Source organism: Candidozyma pseudohaemuli (assembly GCF_003013735.1).
Source record: "Candidozyma pseudohaemuli strain B12108 chromosome Unknown scaffold00012, whole genome shotgun sequence".
NCBI classification, from domain to species: Eukaryota; Fungi; Ascomycota; class Pichiomycetes; order Serinales; family Metschnikowiaceae; genus Candidozyma; species Candidozyma pseudohaemuli.
In genome coordinates, this window is record NW_020194446.1 from 287,465 (window position 1) to 304,199 (window position 16,735).

The window sequence follows — 16,735 nt, forward strand, 5'->3', positions numbered from 1 at the left end:
ATTGTGGTGCATACGCGGTAGCCGCACAAGCGCTTTTATCAACTTTTTCAAACTACAACCACCAAGATGTCGCTAGATCATGAGGAGTCCATGATAGATAGGATCTCTGTGGGTGCTGACGAGGGCAAGGACTTGAATCTATCCAATGAAGAGAAAGAGCTTCAAAAGCTAATGGCTTCAAAACAGCAGATGATGATGGACCAAAGCAAAAGCTACCTCGAGGAACTCTTTAAGGAAAACTCGACAATTCCAGTCAAATTACGCAATGTCCAGGTGACAAACTCCCAGTACTTCAGGGACTCATTCTTGCAAACCCAGCTTAGTCCGCTTCTCAAAGGGAACGTGATGAGCTTAGCCGACTTCCTAAACAATTTGGAACAAGTGCATACCCTGTTTATGAAACACGACATACTAGAACAATCTATGATAGGTTTACATCAGCTCCCGAAAAAGATGTGGAATAATAAATCACCACTAACGATCGATATGGTTCCTGTTTTTAACGTTGTTCCTCAGAAACGCTTCTTCGCAAAGACGGGAACAAATATTGGTAATGGAGAGGGTGACGGTTACATCCAATTCACACTCAAGAACATTTTCGGTGGTGCTGAAAAGCTTGTCTTCGATGCTGTCACTGGTACGAAAACACCATCGTCATATCTTCTCAACTACTCGCAACCGGCTTTCAATCGCGCTGACTATCTTTGGGATACCCTGGCTTTCATAAATACGAGAAAGCTAGAATGGATTCAAAGCAGCGTTCAAACGAAAGGCATTGTGACACGCATCAATACGCGATATGATTCGAACTTGAATCTCGATGTCGCCTGGGAGAACTCCTGGAGAGCACTCAGTAACCATGGTTCTCGTTCTCTCGAGGTTCTTACTCAGCTGAAGGACACTTTTAAATCATCGATTACAATGGGCGCTTCTTATGACTCTCGAGACAATAGAATTGGTCCTACTAGAGGCAATCTAGCAAGATTAGGCGTGGAATACAGTGGTCTATTCGGATTCAACAACGTGAAGTTCACCAAATTCCAATGGGAAGGACAACTGGCTCTTGGCCTAGGTCAAAATCACTCCCTCATATTTTCTAACAAGGCTGGCTTGCTCCTCAACGGTGACAAACTGAAGACGAACATCCTCGACCGTTTCCACATTGGAGGCCCTAACGACGTTCGCTCCTTTTCACTCAACGGTCTCGGTCCAAAGGATCAAAACTCTTCAGTGGGCGGCGATTGCTTCTTTAACGGTGGCATCTCCTTACTCAGCCATATACCCAAAACTCCAAAGGACACTAACTTCAAGATCATCAACTACATAAACTTTGGTAAGTTGGCCTCGATAAACTCTTCCAATACCACCAAAGATATTGTCAAGCTCTTCTCGACTGGCTGTTCTCTAAGCGCAGGGTTTGGTATACTCTACAACCATCCCATGGCCCGCTTTGAGCTAAACTTTGGTTTACCCATCTTTGCCCACGCGAACGACCAGGTTCGTAAAGGCATCCAATACGGCGTTGGCGTATCATTCTTGTAACGAGCATCTATAATACAATGTATATACTATCACTCACTTTTTGCTATTTTTTTCCCATTCTTTCATCCAAGAATCGTGCTTCTCCCTCACTGCTGGAATGATAAGAGATTCGATTTCAACCTTCTTTTGTTTCTCTTCGTCTGTTAACTTGATCCAGTCTTGCTGGCCGTCTGGGGTAACAATCACAACCTCACTTTTTCTTGATTGCAACAAGTTTCCAATGACGAGCTGGTGCTGGTAGCGGGACAATGCATCACTTGCCTTCTTGAGCAAAATTGAGTTGTCTGTCTCTAGCTTAAAAGAAACAATCATAGCCTGTGGGGCCCAGGAGTCGACCAATCTTCTCAAAAACTTGGGCACCTGCTCCAAATCAACCACAAGCTTACCACTAGGCTGTGCTTGAATCTTATGTTGAGGCATTCTCGACGATGGTAAGAAGAAGTCAGACACAGCAGCAGCAAGATAGAACAACGCCTTTGTGCCTAACAGCTGCAAGATTGTGGACATTGACTTCAAGGTATACAAGTACTGGTTGACAGTTGTAAAAGGAACCAAGAGGAGCGAGTTGCTGCTCTGAGCTTCTTGGTACTTTCTCAAAACCAAAAGCATTTGGTCTGCAAACTCGGGGTTGATCTCGACCTTATTGTCCTTTTCAACCATGTAATCCAAGAAACAGTTGGTCGTATGACTGAAATGTCTCGAGTAAGGAAGCAAAGAAAACTCTCTGTGTAAGAATATCACGGCATATCCATTTTCCAAAAAGTATTCAGCTGAGGTAGCGCCTCTTGTGCCAGCACTAAAGTTATCTATGAAACGAACAGTGTTGTTCTCTAAAGGGACGGTAGTTCCACCTGACGTAACCAAAGCAATCCTTTTGCCTGTCTTTTCTTTGTGGTATTGGACGAATTGTCTGGTTTGCTCTTCGATCTCACCTAAGTATGAGGGCTCTTTATGCGTCTTGAAGTACACTTCTTCGTCGGAGTCTCCAGCAACAGGAAAGTCGCCGTGTGTCCGGTCAATTGCCGTAGCCGTATCTGGAGCAGCGGTATGATAGTTTTTTTGTGGAGGAGGCATGATGAAAGGTTGATTCTTGAGGTGGTGAAGGTTGGCCTGACTAACTCGAGATATGGGGAAAAGATGTACTGGTGCAGTGACGTTCACAACGTGTGGTCCACTCATCTCCGAAATAGATGGCCAACCCAATCGTGTTTCTCGATGTATGTTAGATATTGATCTTTTATTCCACCAATTACTAATGCTAGATTGCCCAGGGGAGTATGTTGCATGATGCAAGTGTCTGATCACGACTAACTATAGGTTCGACCCTCGGGCGTATAAAGATAGAGCTATTTAATGACAAGCTACCCAAGTATGTTTTTAAATTTATAACTACAAAATTAAAATACTAATATCAGAACGTCGGAGAACTTTCGTCAGTTTTGCACTGGTGAGTTTCACCGGGGTGGAAGACCAATAGGTTACAAAGGCAGCAAGTTCCACCGAATAATCAAGGACTTCATGATCCAGGGTGGAGACTTTGAAAGAGGCAATGGAACTGGGTCTTTTAACATTTACGGAGGTAGCTCTTTTGAAGACGAAGGTTTCCCGTTTGACCACAAGAAGTATAGTGTTTCCATGGCCAATTCCGGGCCAAACACGAATGGGTGTCAATTCTTCATTTGCACACAAGATGCAACACATTTAAACGGCAAGCATGTCGTATTTGGTAGGGTCATTGAAGGGTTCAGTGTTGTTGATAAGCTCAACCTGACGCGAACCAAGAACGACCTGCCCATCGAGGAAGTGGTAATTGAGGAGTGTGGAGAAATGTGAGGTTTCGTTTGTGTGAAGAAAAGTAAAAACCCCTATTAGATGGCATCAAGCCTTTGGTATGATCGATGCCAAACCCAACGTTCGTAGAAGTACGTACATCTATAGATAAGGCAATTGAGCTGTTGGACATAACCTTGCCGACACGGCGTTCAAATATCCAAATTTAGAATCTCGTAGTTTCATAAACTACTCAATTTTGGGAGCACGCCATAGGTCCGTCTATTCTTGGTCACTCGGTGGAGCGGCTCGATAACCGAAAGCGCACTAATCGCATTACGACGTCGAAGTCATTGACTACCTTATATTAGAACCGCACGCCATTACTACCAAATATGTCTGCCGATTACTGGTCCTCATCACAGCGAAGTAAGTGGCAGCTTACACGAGAAGGTCTCATGGAGAGCAGGAGGAAACTAGTGCTCTTGGAGAAGAAGATGGTTCAGAGTGGATTGATCAAAGAGAATCCACAGATCGTTTACGATGTGAACATGCGAATATACCTTCATACGTTAGTGGTGAAGCTTGGACGACGCTTGAATGTTCGTCAAGTTGCATTGGCATCCGCTGAAGTGTACCTCTTTCGGTTCCTAACCAGGGTTCTGTTGAAGGAAGTGAACGCCTACCTACTAGTCACCACATGTCTCTATGTGGCATGCAAGATAGAAGAGTGCCCACAGCATTTACGATTGATTGTACTGGAGGCAAGAAACCTCTGGCCAGAGTACATTCCTCACGACGTTACGAAACTAGCCGAATTCGAGTTCTACCTCATTGAAGAGATGGAGCTGTACCTAATATTACACCACCCATACAAGCTGCTTCTACAAATCAGAGACTTTTTAACAGATAACAGCACACATTTTGGATTCACCCTCACAGACGACGAGCTCCAGCATCTGTGGTCCCTCATAAACGACAGCTACATCACCGACTTGCACCTCCTATTCCCGCCCCATGTGATAGCTATGGCGGCGATTTATATTACAGTTGTTCTTAAGAAGAACCTTAATGCTATCAGAAGTGCCGCCGGCCCCGTCGGGAACCAGGCACAGGACGACAAGTCTTCCGCTATGCATCTAGATGACCTCATGACTCTTAACGCGGGAGGCGATGTGGACATTCAGACCACCTCTGGAGGCAACTTGCCCGATCTGAGGCTAGATGAGGATACGGTCAAAATCGACCGATTCATGAATTTTTTCAACTATTCGCATGTTAATTTAGACGAGATGGTTGAGGCAATGCAAGAGATGGTAAATTTATACATTGCGTGGGATCGCTACAACGAAAATCAGGTGAGAAAGGCACTCCAGCAAATGTTACTTAGCCGGTAGGCGACAGAGACTAGAACCAGTTTGGTTGGGCTGCGCTTGGTTCCGGTTCCTACAGTCAATGATAAATGGTGCCTTATGCACTCCAGGCGTGGGCCCGGCTTCGAAAGTGCCTTTTAGGGCAAAGGGCGCTCAAGGCTGTACCATCGACGGGTAAAAAAAAGTTTAGTCTCAATTTGACACAAAACCGAAGGGGACCCCATAAACCCAAAAAATTGTCCCAAATTACAAAAAGCCCGAGTAACTCGTTTGGACGTTTAATTCTTTGTTTCTGCAGTCGACAATAGCCGCTCCCCACCACTGGCTGCTCCCTCCTCAGAACAGAATTTACTTCGCGTTTTCATTAGCTTCCATCTATCAATTCTTCCCCATCGCCAACCTGTCAGAATCATCGATCTGGGTACACCACTTTTATTACAGCCTTTAACAAAACATATTAAAATCGGCCATGGCGTCCCAGTATTCCTCCTCGTGGCAGGAGGTGATCGACAAAAACCAAATTCCACTCTCGAGGAACTTTCTCGTGGGCCTTCATTTGACACATTTATTCAGCACTCGGTTTGCTCCGAATGTCACACATTATACACAGAAGTTCTTCCATCTACAATACTTCATCGAAAGAGAGGGCTCGCAGAATATATACGACATCGGCCTCGACGATGGCTACTACGTGGTGACCTGGGTGGTGTTACTTACCTTCTTCAGATCTGTTCTTATGCAATGGGCCTTCACTCCCTTCGCTAAGCACGTCTGTGATATCCATTCTAAGAAGGCCAAGATGCGGTTTGCCGAACAGAGTTGGACTGTCACCTATTACTGCTTCTCGTTTGCATTTGGCTTATACATCTACCGCCATTCCCCCCACTGGCACAGCCTTGATAACCTATACATAGGCTGGCCACACTATCGTATGCCATCATTATTCAAAAAGTACTACCTTGTGTCCATTGCCTTTTGGTTGCAGCAGATCGTTGTTCTCAACATCGAAAAGAAGCGGAAAGACCATTTCCAAATGTTCAGCCACCACATCATCACCGTCGCATTGGTCTTGGGCTCTTACTATTATTACTATAACAGAATTGGTAACATGATCTTGATGATCATGGATTCTGTCGACATTTTCTTGTCGACTGCTAAAGTTTTGAAATACTCCGGATGGCAGCGCACCTGCGACGCGATGTTCGTTCTTTTCCTCGTTTCTTGGGTTGTGTTACGCCATGGTGTTTATAACTACCTTTACTACCATGCATGGGTGAAGGCTAGAGATTTGATGTTCGACAGTCAGTGCATCCCTGGTCTTGACCAAAAGAGGTGTTGGACTACGACCGTCGTAAATGTTTTCTTGGCACTTCTTGGTGGTTTGCAGATCATTACTTGCCTCTGGATGTTGGCAATCTTGAAGGTTTTAAACAAAGTCATACACGGCGATAGCGCAGATGATGTCAGAAGTGATGAGGATGATTCCGATGTAGAGGTGGAGGAGGAAGAGGCTGATCAGGTCGTGACAGAAACACCAGAAACGACCGACGAAGACGTCTCTGAGAAAGTGGCACAGGACATAAAAATCTCCATCCAGAATTAATCGACATGAATCTATATATTTATATGAACATCACTTCGTCCTACAATGCCAAACTGGAGTAAAGGCAAACAACCATCACCACGAAGCCCCAAACTGAAAGAACTAGACCGAGGTTCTTGAGCGTTTGCTCGAGCTTGCTAGGGTCATCGGATTCCGATCCAATCAATTTGTAGCCGAAAAGACCCGGCAAGATGAAGGAAATAGCTGTGGAACCGGTTGCTCCCACGACTGCTAGAACAAGTGCAAAAGATTTAATGCTCACTGCAGCTGTGTAACCCACTAAAAGCAAGACAACTGTAATTCCGTAAAAGGTGGAGTCGGGGAACGGAACGATATAAGCTTTTGAGCTTGGTATGAGAGGAGCGGTTTCATCACGCTCCTCGGTTGGTTGCAAAAGTGCGTCTTGGTCCTCGGCTGGCTCGTCAGGCTTTCTTCCTAGCACATTGACCAAAACCCAAAAGTAGATGTTGTTGACAGATATCCTAGCTGGATGGATCATCAAGGGGAATGAAAACACCACCATGAAGACGATACAGAATCTTCCCACGGTCGTGGAAAAAGCGCTAGGATACAGCAAGATAATGTTACCATTAACAAGATCGCCAAACGTTAAATAGCCAGCGACGCCAATGATAATGAAGAGCACGGCCAGGATTGCAATAGCAAGGTTCACCAAGGTGCTGAGGGAAGAAAGCGACTTATTCTTAGCCTCGTTTATAATTGAGAACATATTTTGGTGACCAGTGAAGGCAAACACCACAATTGAGAAGGTTGAAAAAACCTTGGTAGCCGAGTCAGGGAAAAGGACAATTTCGCCTTTGTATGACTCTGGAACATCTCCGATCAAGAAGTGAGCGACTACTAGGAGCGCCATATACCCAATGGCAGTAAGTCCGAGTACCGAGGTGTACTTCAAGGAGTCCAAGTTTCGGAGAAACGAAAGTGGGACACATAAAACAGCTGAAACCAATATCCAGAACTGCTTATAATGATCCAGGCTAACAAACGGCACTGAAGTAATGATGGTAGGCATCAAATCACCTATCAAGACCAAATAGGATATAGCACAGCCGAAACATTGGGTTGCAATGGCGATATCAAACACTACACTGAGCGTAGGATAAGTGATGGACCACAAATTAAAGAATGTCGCATGACCAGCAGGAACATATTTTGATACATAAACCTGCAAGAACAAGCCGTAGCCTGATGTAATACCAGCAAGGGCGATAATGAGAACACCAGCGATCAAGCCATCGGTCGAAAATGCAAATGGAATCGATAAAAGGCCTGCTCCTGATATAGTCTTTATAAGACTGACAAGAGAGGAGGTCGGAGATGCTGTTTGGGTGATTTCCACCATTGTGGGTTGCTGAGATGGATACGGTGGAGTAGGTGTGGGTCAAGCCGTAGCGGTATAGTCACGTGCGATCGGCACCTATGCTCACCTCTTCAGGCTCCACACATTCGCGTATCAACGCTTTATTTTTGCAACCAGTTCATGTCGGTGCCGCCTGAGCTTGTGGCACGCGTGTTTCACGACGTTGCATTTCAAAAACCAGATACGAGAATCACAGCTTCCACTGTCGCGCTTTCCACGGAATATATGCGCCTTTTTATCAAAGAAGCCATAGTGAGAGCTAATGATGTGAGACTTGAAGAAGAACCACCAACAGCCATCGATGGCATTGACAATGTCGTTCAGGCAACTCAGTCCCTGCAAAACGTTGATCAGTTTGGTGATACCTCGGTGGAGGAAGAGGATGTGGAATTGCCCGAACAAGAGGAACAGCCGCCAACCTCAAGTGCAAGTACGCTAGATACGCGGCATCTAAGAGCTGTGGCGGGAGTACTTGTTCTTGACTTTTAAACCTCAATTGGCATCACCTGGTCATTCATTCGGTGAATCAGAATGGCGGAGCTCTGCGATGGCCCAGTATTTGAAGCGTAGGCCTCGCCTTGCACTGAACTGCTTCCAGGCTTCCGGGAGTTTTGTCTCCACTTCCACATGAAATGGGATTTTGAGAAATTCAGGTACTGCTTCACCTTCTTCGAGTGAGATTGTGAATGGAATCGAGGCCCAATTGGCACCGTATTCCACTGGGTCTGTGGGGCGGCCTCGTAACACCTGCTGGGCCTGCGCCGCTTTCGTTTTGCAACCCAAAAGGGCAGTGGGAATCGTGTCAATCGTATCAATCTTCTCTTTTTTCCCTCGGATGCTAACATTCGACACCGGTAGCGAGACGTTTATGTCTTCCTCGTTGAGGGATGACGGTACCTTACCGTAAATAGATACAACGACGTTTATGCTTGAAGAAAGGTTATTGATTATGCTGAGTGAGCAGGATATATCGTCCAGGTCATCATCTTTTCCTGTGATATAAGTTGCAGCCAAGTTTGGAAGAATGTCGCCAGCGTAGTTCTTCGCTAGTATTTTGATCAGCTTGATATCGGCCACAGGGGAGACAAGCTCATGTCGGCATTCACCGCAGCTGATACTATGCTTGTAGGCCAACTTTGCTCCCTTGGGCTGTTGGTGGTACTCGGGCACCGCACCCATGATATCTAGAGGGCCATTTTCAGATATGATGGTCTCATGTTTATTGTCTGTGGCCACCTCTTTTATTTTCATGGCAGCAAGTCTTTGCATATGCGATAGACTTACTTTATCTTTCCTCCTTGTTTGATTGTTCAATTGGTACATGGCCGAGTATTTCGCAACCGTCTTCGCATGTTGATCTGGTAGTTCCTTCTTCAAAATCTGCTGTAGCGGCGACGGTCTGGTGATAACCTTCGTTTTATATTCAAAGCTGCAGTGTACGCAATTGAAAAAAAAGCGCTTTCCCCTCCCCTCGTCCCCTACTTCATCACTGCTTCTGACATCAACAGGACTCATACATTCTGGGCACTCAAAGCAGTTTTTCAGACACCGAGTCTGGCCAGCATTCTCGGTATAGTCCACCATGCAACGGATGCAATACTTACTCCGGATCTTGATATTGCTGCATTCATCACACTTTATGGCCTGGCACTGGGGACAGAAGTATAGGGCACCAATGTGACTGGATTGAAAAGACTTAAGATTCTCACCGAGAGATCTCACCGACTCATATCTGCACGAGCAGAAATACCTAGCGGAATCATAAAGCATTCACCGAAAAAAGTCTGTTCCAGATACTTTCGAATCGGACCAGGTGTTGTTGATCTGGGTTTCTATTGATGGTCCGGCACAAAAGCGAAACCAACTCTTTCTCAGAGTCTTCGCAAAAAAACGTCTACTTCATCGACCGCCTCATCCACACAAGTCATGTCGTCACCTCAAAGAGAGGCTTTCAGTGCCCCTTCGTCGATCGCTGCTGCTGCCCATGGTCACATCACCAGCAAGTCTTTGGGTGTCAAGTACAACTGTGCTCAGTGCGGTGCCTCTTTTTCTTTGGGCAAGAGCGATGCCATCAGATGTAAGGAGTGTGGCCACAGAGTCATTTACAAGGCCAGAACTAGAAGAATGGTTCAGTTCGAGGCCCGCTAGCTGATGCTAGCCCAATAGTTCAACAGGGAAAATGTATTATAGCATATAAGAAATCGGATACAGCACATACGCATTTGTAGTTTTGCCGGGAGGTACATCTTTCATCGATTTGTCATGTAAAATTCTACATTATTGCATTGCTTTTGAAGAGCTCCGTTTGTGGTGCATCACATTTATGGCAAAATAGTACAATTAAGCTATATAGTATTAAGGGATGTATGGTTGACATGGAGCGGTAAAAAAAGATCATTCAACATGTTTGAAGTTTGGTACCAATGCGAAAAAAAATAACTAGAAAGATAGCGCCAGCACAAAATCTGCTTACTTGAAGATTTTCTTGAGCTTCGAAAGAATGCCCTTCTTGGTCTTGGTTGCCTGTTGCTGTGCTGCATTAGGAGCCTTCTGTGCCTTCTTGGGGGTCTTCTTCTCTGCCTTCACTGGACCAGCAGGTGGGTTAGATGGACTGGCCACTTCTTGGGCTCTCTCAGCGGCAAGCTGGGCCTGCTTCAGGAGATGAGCCTCCTCGGCCAATCTTCTTGCCTCGGATGGAGATGGTTGGATCTGTTCAACACTGACATCTCCTTCCCACTCCTGGATTCTCTTCTCGACTTGCTTGACGCTTTCACCACCTTGGGCGATGATGATCTCGTCCTCGCTGTCGTATCTGTGGTCGTTGCTCTTTGTTACTGGAGCGGCATCGACTTCCTTTGCGCTGACCTCCTTAGGACCAACCTCTGGTGTCACGGCGGAGCCGCTGCCGAAAACACCAGGCACTTCAGAGCCATCCTTGGAGGCAACAGGAGCATCAACCTTGGGCTCGGCAGCCTTGGAAACGGGAGCAGCCTTCTCCTGAGATACAGGCTGTACTGGAACGGCAGGCTCGGTAGTCTCCTTAGCTGGAGCAGCGCCAGCTCCACGAGAGGCTGCGGTACCACCAACGGCACCAGCAGCGACACCAGCAGCAGCACCAGCTCCCACCACAGCAGCATCGTGCTTCTTGTCTTTGTCCTCAGCCTCCTTGGCTTGTGGATCCTCAGGGAATTCGGTGTTGTCCTCTATGTTCTTTGCGAGTTTGTCACTGTCCAAGGGCTCAACCTTCGATGCACCACCGTCTGTCTTCTTGTCCGCATACACAGCAGTGGCAGGAACAGCAGCAGCACCAGCGGTGGCCAAGTCATCCTTGACGGGGTACAGCTCGATGTTCTCTTTCTGCTTCTCAAGAGCATCGTCAGGTGATGGCTTATCAGCGCCATTCTGAGCAGACTTCTTGTCCTCGTAAACAGCGGTGACGGGAACAGCAGCGGCACCAGCTTGAGTCAAGTCACCCTTGACTGGGTATTCTTCAGTGTTTTCCTTCTGCTTGGAGAGGCCATCCTGAGTAGTTGCCTCGGCTTTCTTGTCTTCTGGAATTACTCCAACAGCAGCACCGCCCACAGCAGCACTGGAGCTACCAGGAGCATCCTCATCCTTGGAGTCAACGTACTCGGAAGAGGTTAAGGTGTCAAGAGTCTTTGTCTTTGTGGCTAAGTTGTCGTCGTCACGAGTTGGAACCTTGTCGACACCAGCAATGCTGCCTGGAATGTTAAGGTGGGCTTGTCTACCAGGGTCCAATGTCTGTGGAGCCTCTGTCTCCTCTGTTTTGGTGGTTGTGCTGGCATCCTCGGAATGAGAGCTAGAGTAGTTGTGGGCAGCTTGACCAGCGGAGGCACCACCAAGGGCGCCGACAAGAGCACCACCAGCACCTGCTGTGGCAGCACCGCCAACTGCACCAAGGATGGTTCCAGTGACTGTAGCCTCAACGGCGTCAGGCTCAGGAGACTTTTCGTACTCAGAGTCCTCAGATTGGTCGTTATCCTGGTCATTGTCTTCACCGGTGGCTTTAGCTCCAACATTGCCTGCGGCAGCTCCACCAGCAGCGGCTCCACCAGCGGCTCCGACAGCAGCACCGCCTGCAGCCTGTTTCTGCTGCTTCTTGCGAAGCTTGTACTGTGTCTTCTTCAACTTCTTCTTCTGCTTCTTCTTCTCCTCAGGGGTCAATTCTTTGGTGAACTTTTCGTCATCCTTTGGTTCATTCAATGTCTTGGGGTCAACGTCTCTGACATTCTCGAAGGCAGCTAAAGCCTCGGTATCCTTAGCTTGTGGAACAAAGATACCTGGCTCGCCCAACGTAGTCTGCTTGCCCTCTGAAGATGGCAAAACAGTAGTCTTGAGGTCCTTATCACCGGCATGAGAGGATGCAGTGGCAGAAGAGCCTTGTGCTACGGCAGCGCCAATACCACCAGCCTCTGGAATTCTAGAGGTAGTACCTTTGTAGTCCTTGGCCTTCACAGGTTCTAAGACATTGTTGGTGTGGCCGGAGGAGTCGCTTGTAGTCTTCTGGTCTTTACTGGTGGTCCATTCTCCGTCGACGACATACTTGTAGAGAACTTCGCCGCTTCTGTCAAGCGGAACATTCAATTCAAAAGAGCCGTCGGTCTGTTTCACCAACGGGTAGGATTTAGACCAGTTATCAAAAGTACCGGTCACGATGACTTCATTTGGACCGCTAGGCCTGTGGCGTTAGTATCATAATAAGTATGGCAATATAGAAGCGCAGAGCATATTGCAATTGATTTTGAAGGGGCAGATATTCAGTATGGTCCATCCCGAATTCTGGGGCTCCTCATCGTCAATTGGTGCAAGTCATCAATTGCCCCCCATTATTTGAGGTGGTGGTAAAAGAATGTAGCTTTGGCATTTAATCTATATTCGCTTTAGATCAATTGCAGTAATTTTGTGCAGAAAACATACCATTTGAAGGTGTAAGAAAAAGACATGTTGATGGATAACTTCGCAAGCACTTGTTGCTACTATTGTAGTACTTTCAACGCTCCGGGCTTGAAAGAGGAAAGAAAAACATTGCCCATACTTTGAGAATTTTGTCCTGCAGGGAGACTGACGGGGCCTTGATGGTCACGTTTCCATCTCTATGTTGAGACGAGAGCAACGCACAGTGAATCGCAGATTGCTAGCAGCTTTTTCCTATTCGAGCGATAGTCCGCACCAAAACAGCGAAACGCTGCATAACACTGCGACCTTCCTTCGGTTCCGCCGTGCAACTTTGCTCTGCAAAACGTGAATGAATAAATTTTCGTCTAAGCCCATTTAATGTAAGGTCTTTTAGGCGCACATCTTTAACCCCTCCGATTTTTTTAGACCTCTTATCCGAGGTCCAGTGACTTATATGTCGCCGAAGATGCTAAGCAATATCGGTAACAATATGAGGGAATGTGTGGCTGCAATGACTACCAAGGATAGCCACATTCTAAAGTAGTACACCTCAAATATCTTGGACCTTGTGAAAGCAAGTACACTGATGCCAATAAATTTGGTGATTGTAATACCGCCAAGCACAGATCCTCCGACCAGACTCAAAGCTTTAAATGCCAGTGAAGCTCTTTTATCCTGTAAAAATTGAGCTTCATTGTTCATGAAGCTGTCGTAAAGTTCGTCTTCTTCTTCTTCGCCGGCTGTCAAATATGCCCGCGCGATATGCACCGTGAATTCCACGGCGAGACCGAGGCATATGATTAAGTTCACCAAACTGACAGCGTTCAATGAAATTGACCATAATGCCATCACACCTCCGATATTGGCAAGAACAATGGTCACTGTCACAACCAAAATTGTTGCTGTGCGGAACAGGCCCAAGAGAAGGGTACTCACAAACCATATAATAGCCGCGGCGATTGCAAGCGTGGTAAATGTGAGTGAAATTATCGTTCGATATTGGACAAAAAACACGTAGAATGGCGAGAAAGCGAAAACGTCGATCTTGCCTCCGATATACTCTTTGACCTCGTTGACGATTCTAATCGAATTTTTGAAGCCCACTATGAAGTCTTTTTGGGACCTCATTGGGGTGTGGCTAGTGCGGAAGTAGCTTGCCTCGACCTTGGTAGAGTTGTACTTAAGCGAATTGGAATACGTCGCTTTTCCTCCCAATGGACATGGATCGCTAGGCTCTGTAATCCATTGTCTGAAGAACTTCATGAACTCTCTACCTTGAGGCAATCCTTCCATAGTACTGTTATAAGGTGGGTTGTGGTCGGTATAGCACGGTTCACACTGACGTTCTGGTGCTGTAGGTGAGCAAAACTCTTCCCCAAAGGCTGACTTTTTGAATCTGCAGCACTGATCAAGAGCTGGATTAAGCCAATTGAGGAAATCGTCCAACCAATTAGAAGCAGGCTCTGCGATAGTTGAGATTTCAGACCTTTTAAACTCTTGTTCCAAGATATTTGCAAGTGAATATTCGTTGCAAGTTGAGAATTTGCCACAAAGTGCCTGCTGTTCCTCTCTATTCGTCACGTCAAGATCTTTAACGACAAAGAAGACCGGCGGTCCTACGTTCAAGTATTTGTAGACGCTCTCGAAATAGTCAACGAGATAGGAGCTCGATGGAAGCGCTATTTTTTGATCAAGACCCAACTCAATACCAGGTAGCAAACACAATGATATACCGAGCCAGACCAAAAACACAGATAGTATTTTTCTTTTGTTTGAAGGCTTGAGTAACCAAGGTGCATAGCTTTTGCGAATGTATGTTGAGAAGTCATACTCGATGTGATCAACAGTAAAGTCTTGCTGGTCGAGTGCAACTTGATGATCAAGCTGTACCCATGGGACGCAATCAACTCGATTGTTCTCAAGTCTGTGTTGATCCAAAGAAAGGAGGGAAATAAAAGCTGTCATTTGCAACAAAAAGTTGATACCGACAGCACCAGCTGAATAGAATGCAAAGTTTCTCACCGCAGGTATTTGAACGCTTGTTGCAAGCAAAAACATCATGACTTGTACGCCAGCACTAATGAAGCAGGACGGGCCTATCTTACCCAAGGCCTGGGATATTCTATCCTCAACATCCACTTCGGGCAACTTTTCTGTGATGCCATGTAATTCATGAACAATTAAAAAGATGTTATCAACACCAATAGCCAAGACTAGGAATGGAATCACTTCAGCAATGATCAAAGTGGATTTCACACCCAAGTAAGCGAACACGCCTGCTGCCGACACCACTGATAGGAGAATGATGATAATGCCACTCAAACCCAATAAAAACCTCGTTCTGATAAGAGCCTTGAGGTTTAAGCTCTTCGGAATTTTGCCACCAAGAGCGAGGGACGCATACAAAAACATCACCAAGTACGAGATTACGACAATCTTGACATCCGTATTGGTTGACTGATTAAGCTCTTCCTCTAGTGAGCTTTCAGTACTGTAGGAGATCTTCAAGTCCGGGCGCTCTGCTTGCAAACCTTTAATCCACTTCTGCAATGAATGTTCATACTCCGTCACTCTCAACTGATAATCTTGACTGCTTGAATTACTCTCGAGAAGAATTGTGACAACAAAAGCCTCTGACTCCAAAACTTCACTCAGAGAAAAAAGAAGCTTTTTGTTCAAGGGTTGCTGAAATGGTGGTAAGCATTCAACAGGGCTCTCAGCGCAGGAAGAAATTTGCTTCTGCCAGTTGTTCTCATTCAAGAATCCGATTTCACCACCGAAATATTGTGGGAAGGACTCAATAGCGCACGCATCGCCCAATGGTTTGAAGCAAAATTCCTCGAGGCCAATCAGCTTATTGTTAGAATCTCTAAGAGTGTAGAGCTCAAGCTCTTTCTCGAACCACCATTGCACATTTTCCCAAGAAAGCACTGCCTTATCCTTCTCTGAACTAGCGATGAAGAGTTGTTCAATTCTATACCATTCGCCAAATGTATCTTCGAAGTATTGTTTGTTGTGTAAAGCGGGCTCGTTAGGACTGACCCATAACTTGACAGGCTCTGTCTCCCATGTCAACCGCGAAAGACCACTGCCACATAAGATTACTAAAAGAATACTTGCAGATATGGTTATCGCAGGGAATTTGGCACAATGGAACCCAATGTTGGTGAAAGACCTCTCAAGCCCGATAACAACACTCTCACGGAACGACTGCCATCTTTGAGACATGAAAGATACAGTCTTATTCTTTGGACTGATGTGGGTGTCAATGATGGGGCTGTCATCATGAGCGTGTGTGTGGTGCTCCTCCCCTCCTATCAATCTGTTCCACTGCTCAATTTGGTGTCGCCTTTGTCTGGCAATGTGAATGTGGTAGACGCCAATTATCAAAATAATTATTATCCAAACCATGATGACAGCAAACGAAAAGCACGGTAAGTGGCCAACGTGGCATTGTCTATCAAGCCTACGAAACCTGGGAAGTTTCGGACAGGACGTAGGACAGTCAGAACAAGCGCATTTGTAGACTTCATCATCACAAGCCTTCATTTCACCGGAGTTGAGCTTCAATCCATTGTCCTCGTTATCAGCCAACTGATACTCAAAGTTGATTTGGAAAGGAGATCCACCTAGAAGCGGTTTCTCGTCTCCCAAGAACTTCAAAAACTGTGAGTAGTTTTTAGCACCGCCACCGATAAGGTCCATAGCGTAGCTATTAGATGCTGAAAACTTGATATTCTTGCAAGAGTCGAAAAAGTCCGAGGCATAGTCCGGGTCAGTAAAGATGGTCAACTCCGAAACAATCTCCTTTTTGGTGTCGATTGCCTCAGTTGTTTCGACAATCTCAACAAATGTGGATTGGTCAGGGGAGCAAGTGAACTTGCAAAAGAAGTCAAAGAAGTTCTTGCGGCAAGCAGGACATGAACTTATCAATGGTTCAGCTTTCTTGAGGTTCAGCTCCAAGTTGATCAATTGGTCATAAGAGCAGCAAACGCCGTCATTTGTGGGAAAGTCACTTCCGCATATCTGAGCCAAAAGGTCCTTGGCTTCGTCAGAAGGTTTCACGGCACGTTGGTTGGAAGGACAGGGAATCAGAGAACCGAAGATCGACTTCTTCCCGCAATTGTCATACATGGAACAATAACCTTC

General features: G+C 46.1%; 8 protein-coding genes across 8 annotated transcripts; 4 read left to right on the forward strand and 4 right to left on the reverse strand.

The window, feature by feature from the left end:
- Nucleotides 1-66: 66 nt before the first annotated feature.
- Nucleotides 67-1,542, forward strand: SAM50 (SAM complex subunit; the record flags this gene model as incomplete). Its single annotated transcript, XM_024859474.1, has 1 exon — nucleotides 67-1,542. The coding sequence occupies one exon, from the start codon at nucleotides 67-69 to the stop codon at nucleotides 1,540-1,542; it is 1,476 nt and encodes a 491-aa protein (XP_024712446.1).
- A 33-nt stretch (nucleotides 1,543-1,575) lies between these two features.
- C7M61_004151 (phosphopantothenate--cysteine ligase) lies at nucleotides 1,576-2,616 on the reverse strand (the record flags this gene model as incomplete). Its single annotated transcript, XM_024859475.1, has 1 exon — nucleotides 1,576-2,616. One exon carries the CDS (start codon nucleotides 2,614-2,616, stop codon nucleotides 1,576-1,578), a length of 1,041 nt encoding a protein of 346 aa, XP_024712447.1.
- A 1,091-nt stretch (nucleotides 2,617-3,707) lies between these two features.
- On the forward strand, nucleotides 3,708-4,709 carry SSN8 (cyclin-dependent protein serine/threonine kinase regulator; the record flags this gene model as incomplete). The annotated part of the gene is made up of 1 exon (XM_024859476.1): nucleotides 3,708-4,709. The coding sequence occupies one exon, from the start codon at nucleotides 3,708-3,710 to the stop codon at nucleotides 4,707-4,709; it is 1,002 nt and encodes a 333-aa protein (XP_024712448.1).
- A 445-nt stretch (nucleotides 4,710-5,154) lies between these two features.
- LAC1 (Lac1p) lies at nucleotides 5,155-6,288 on the forward strand (the record flags this gene model as incomplete). Its single annotated transcript, XM_024859477.1, has 1 exon — nucleotides 5,155-6,288. The coding sequence occupies one exon, from the start codon at nucleotides 5,155-5,157 to the stop codon at nucleotides 6,286-6,288; it is 1,134 nt and encodes a 377-aa protein (XP_024712449.1).
- Nucleotides 6,289-6,328: 40 nt separating this feature from the next.
- AVT7 (Avt7p) lies at nucleotides 6,329-7,651 on the reverse strand (the record flags this gene model as incomplete). The annotated part of the gene is made up of 1 exon (XM_024859478.1): nucleotides 6,329-7,651. One exon carries the CDS (start codon nucleotides 7,649-7,651, stop codon nucleotides 6,329-6,331), a length of 1,323 nt encoding a protein of 440 aa, XP_024712450.1.
- Nucleotides 7,652-7,789: 138 nt separating this feature from the next.
- On the forward strand, nucleotides 7,790-8,158 carry C7M61_004155 (uncharacterized protein; the record flags this gene model as incomplete). The annotated part of the gene is made up of 1 exon (XM_024859479.1): nucleotides 7,790-8,158. One exon carries the CDS (start codon nucleotides 7,790-7,792, stop codon nucleotides 8,156-8,158), a length of 369 nt encoding a protein of 122 aa, XP_024712451.1.
- A 21-nt stretch (nucleotides 8,159-8,179) lies between these two features.
- On the reverse strand, nucleotides 8,180-8,992 carry C7M61_004156 (uncharacterized protein; the record flags this gene model as incomplete). The annotated part of the gene is made up of 1 exon (XM_024859480.1): nucleotides 8,180-8,992. The coding sequence occupies one exon, from the start codon at nucleotides 8,990-8,992 to the stop codon at nucleotides 8,180-8,182; it is 813 nt and encodes a 270-aa protein (XP_024712452.1).
- Nucleotides 8,993-10,138: 1,146 nt separating this feature from the next.
- Nucleotides 10,139-16,720, reverse strand: NCR1 (sphingolipid transporter; the record flags this gene model as incomplete). The annotated part of the gene is made up of 2 exons (XM_024859481.1): nucleotides 10,139-12,362; nucleotides 13,119-16,720. The coding sequence occupies 2 exons, from the start codon at nucleotides 16,718-16,720 to the stop codon at nucleotides 10,139-10,141; spliced, it is 5,826 nt and encodes a 1,941-aa protein (XP_024712453.1).
- Between the last annotated feature and the right edge of the window lie 15 nt (nucleotides 16,721-16,735).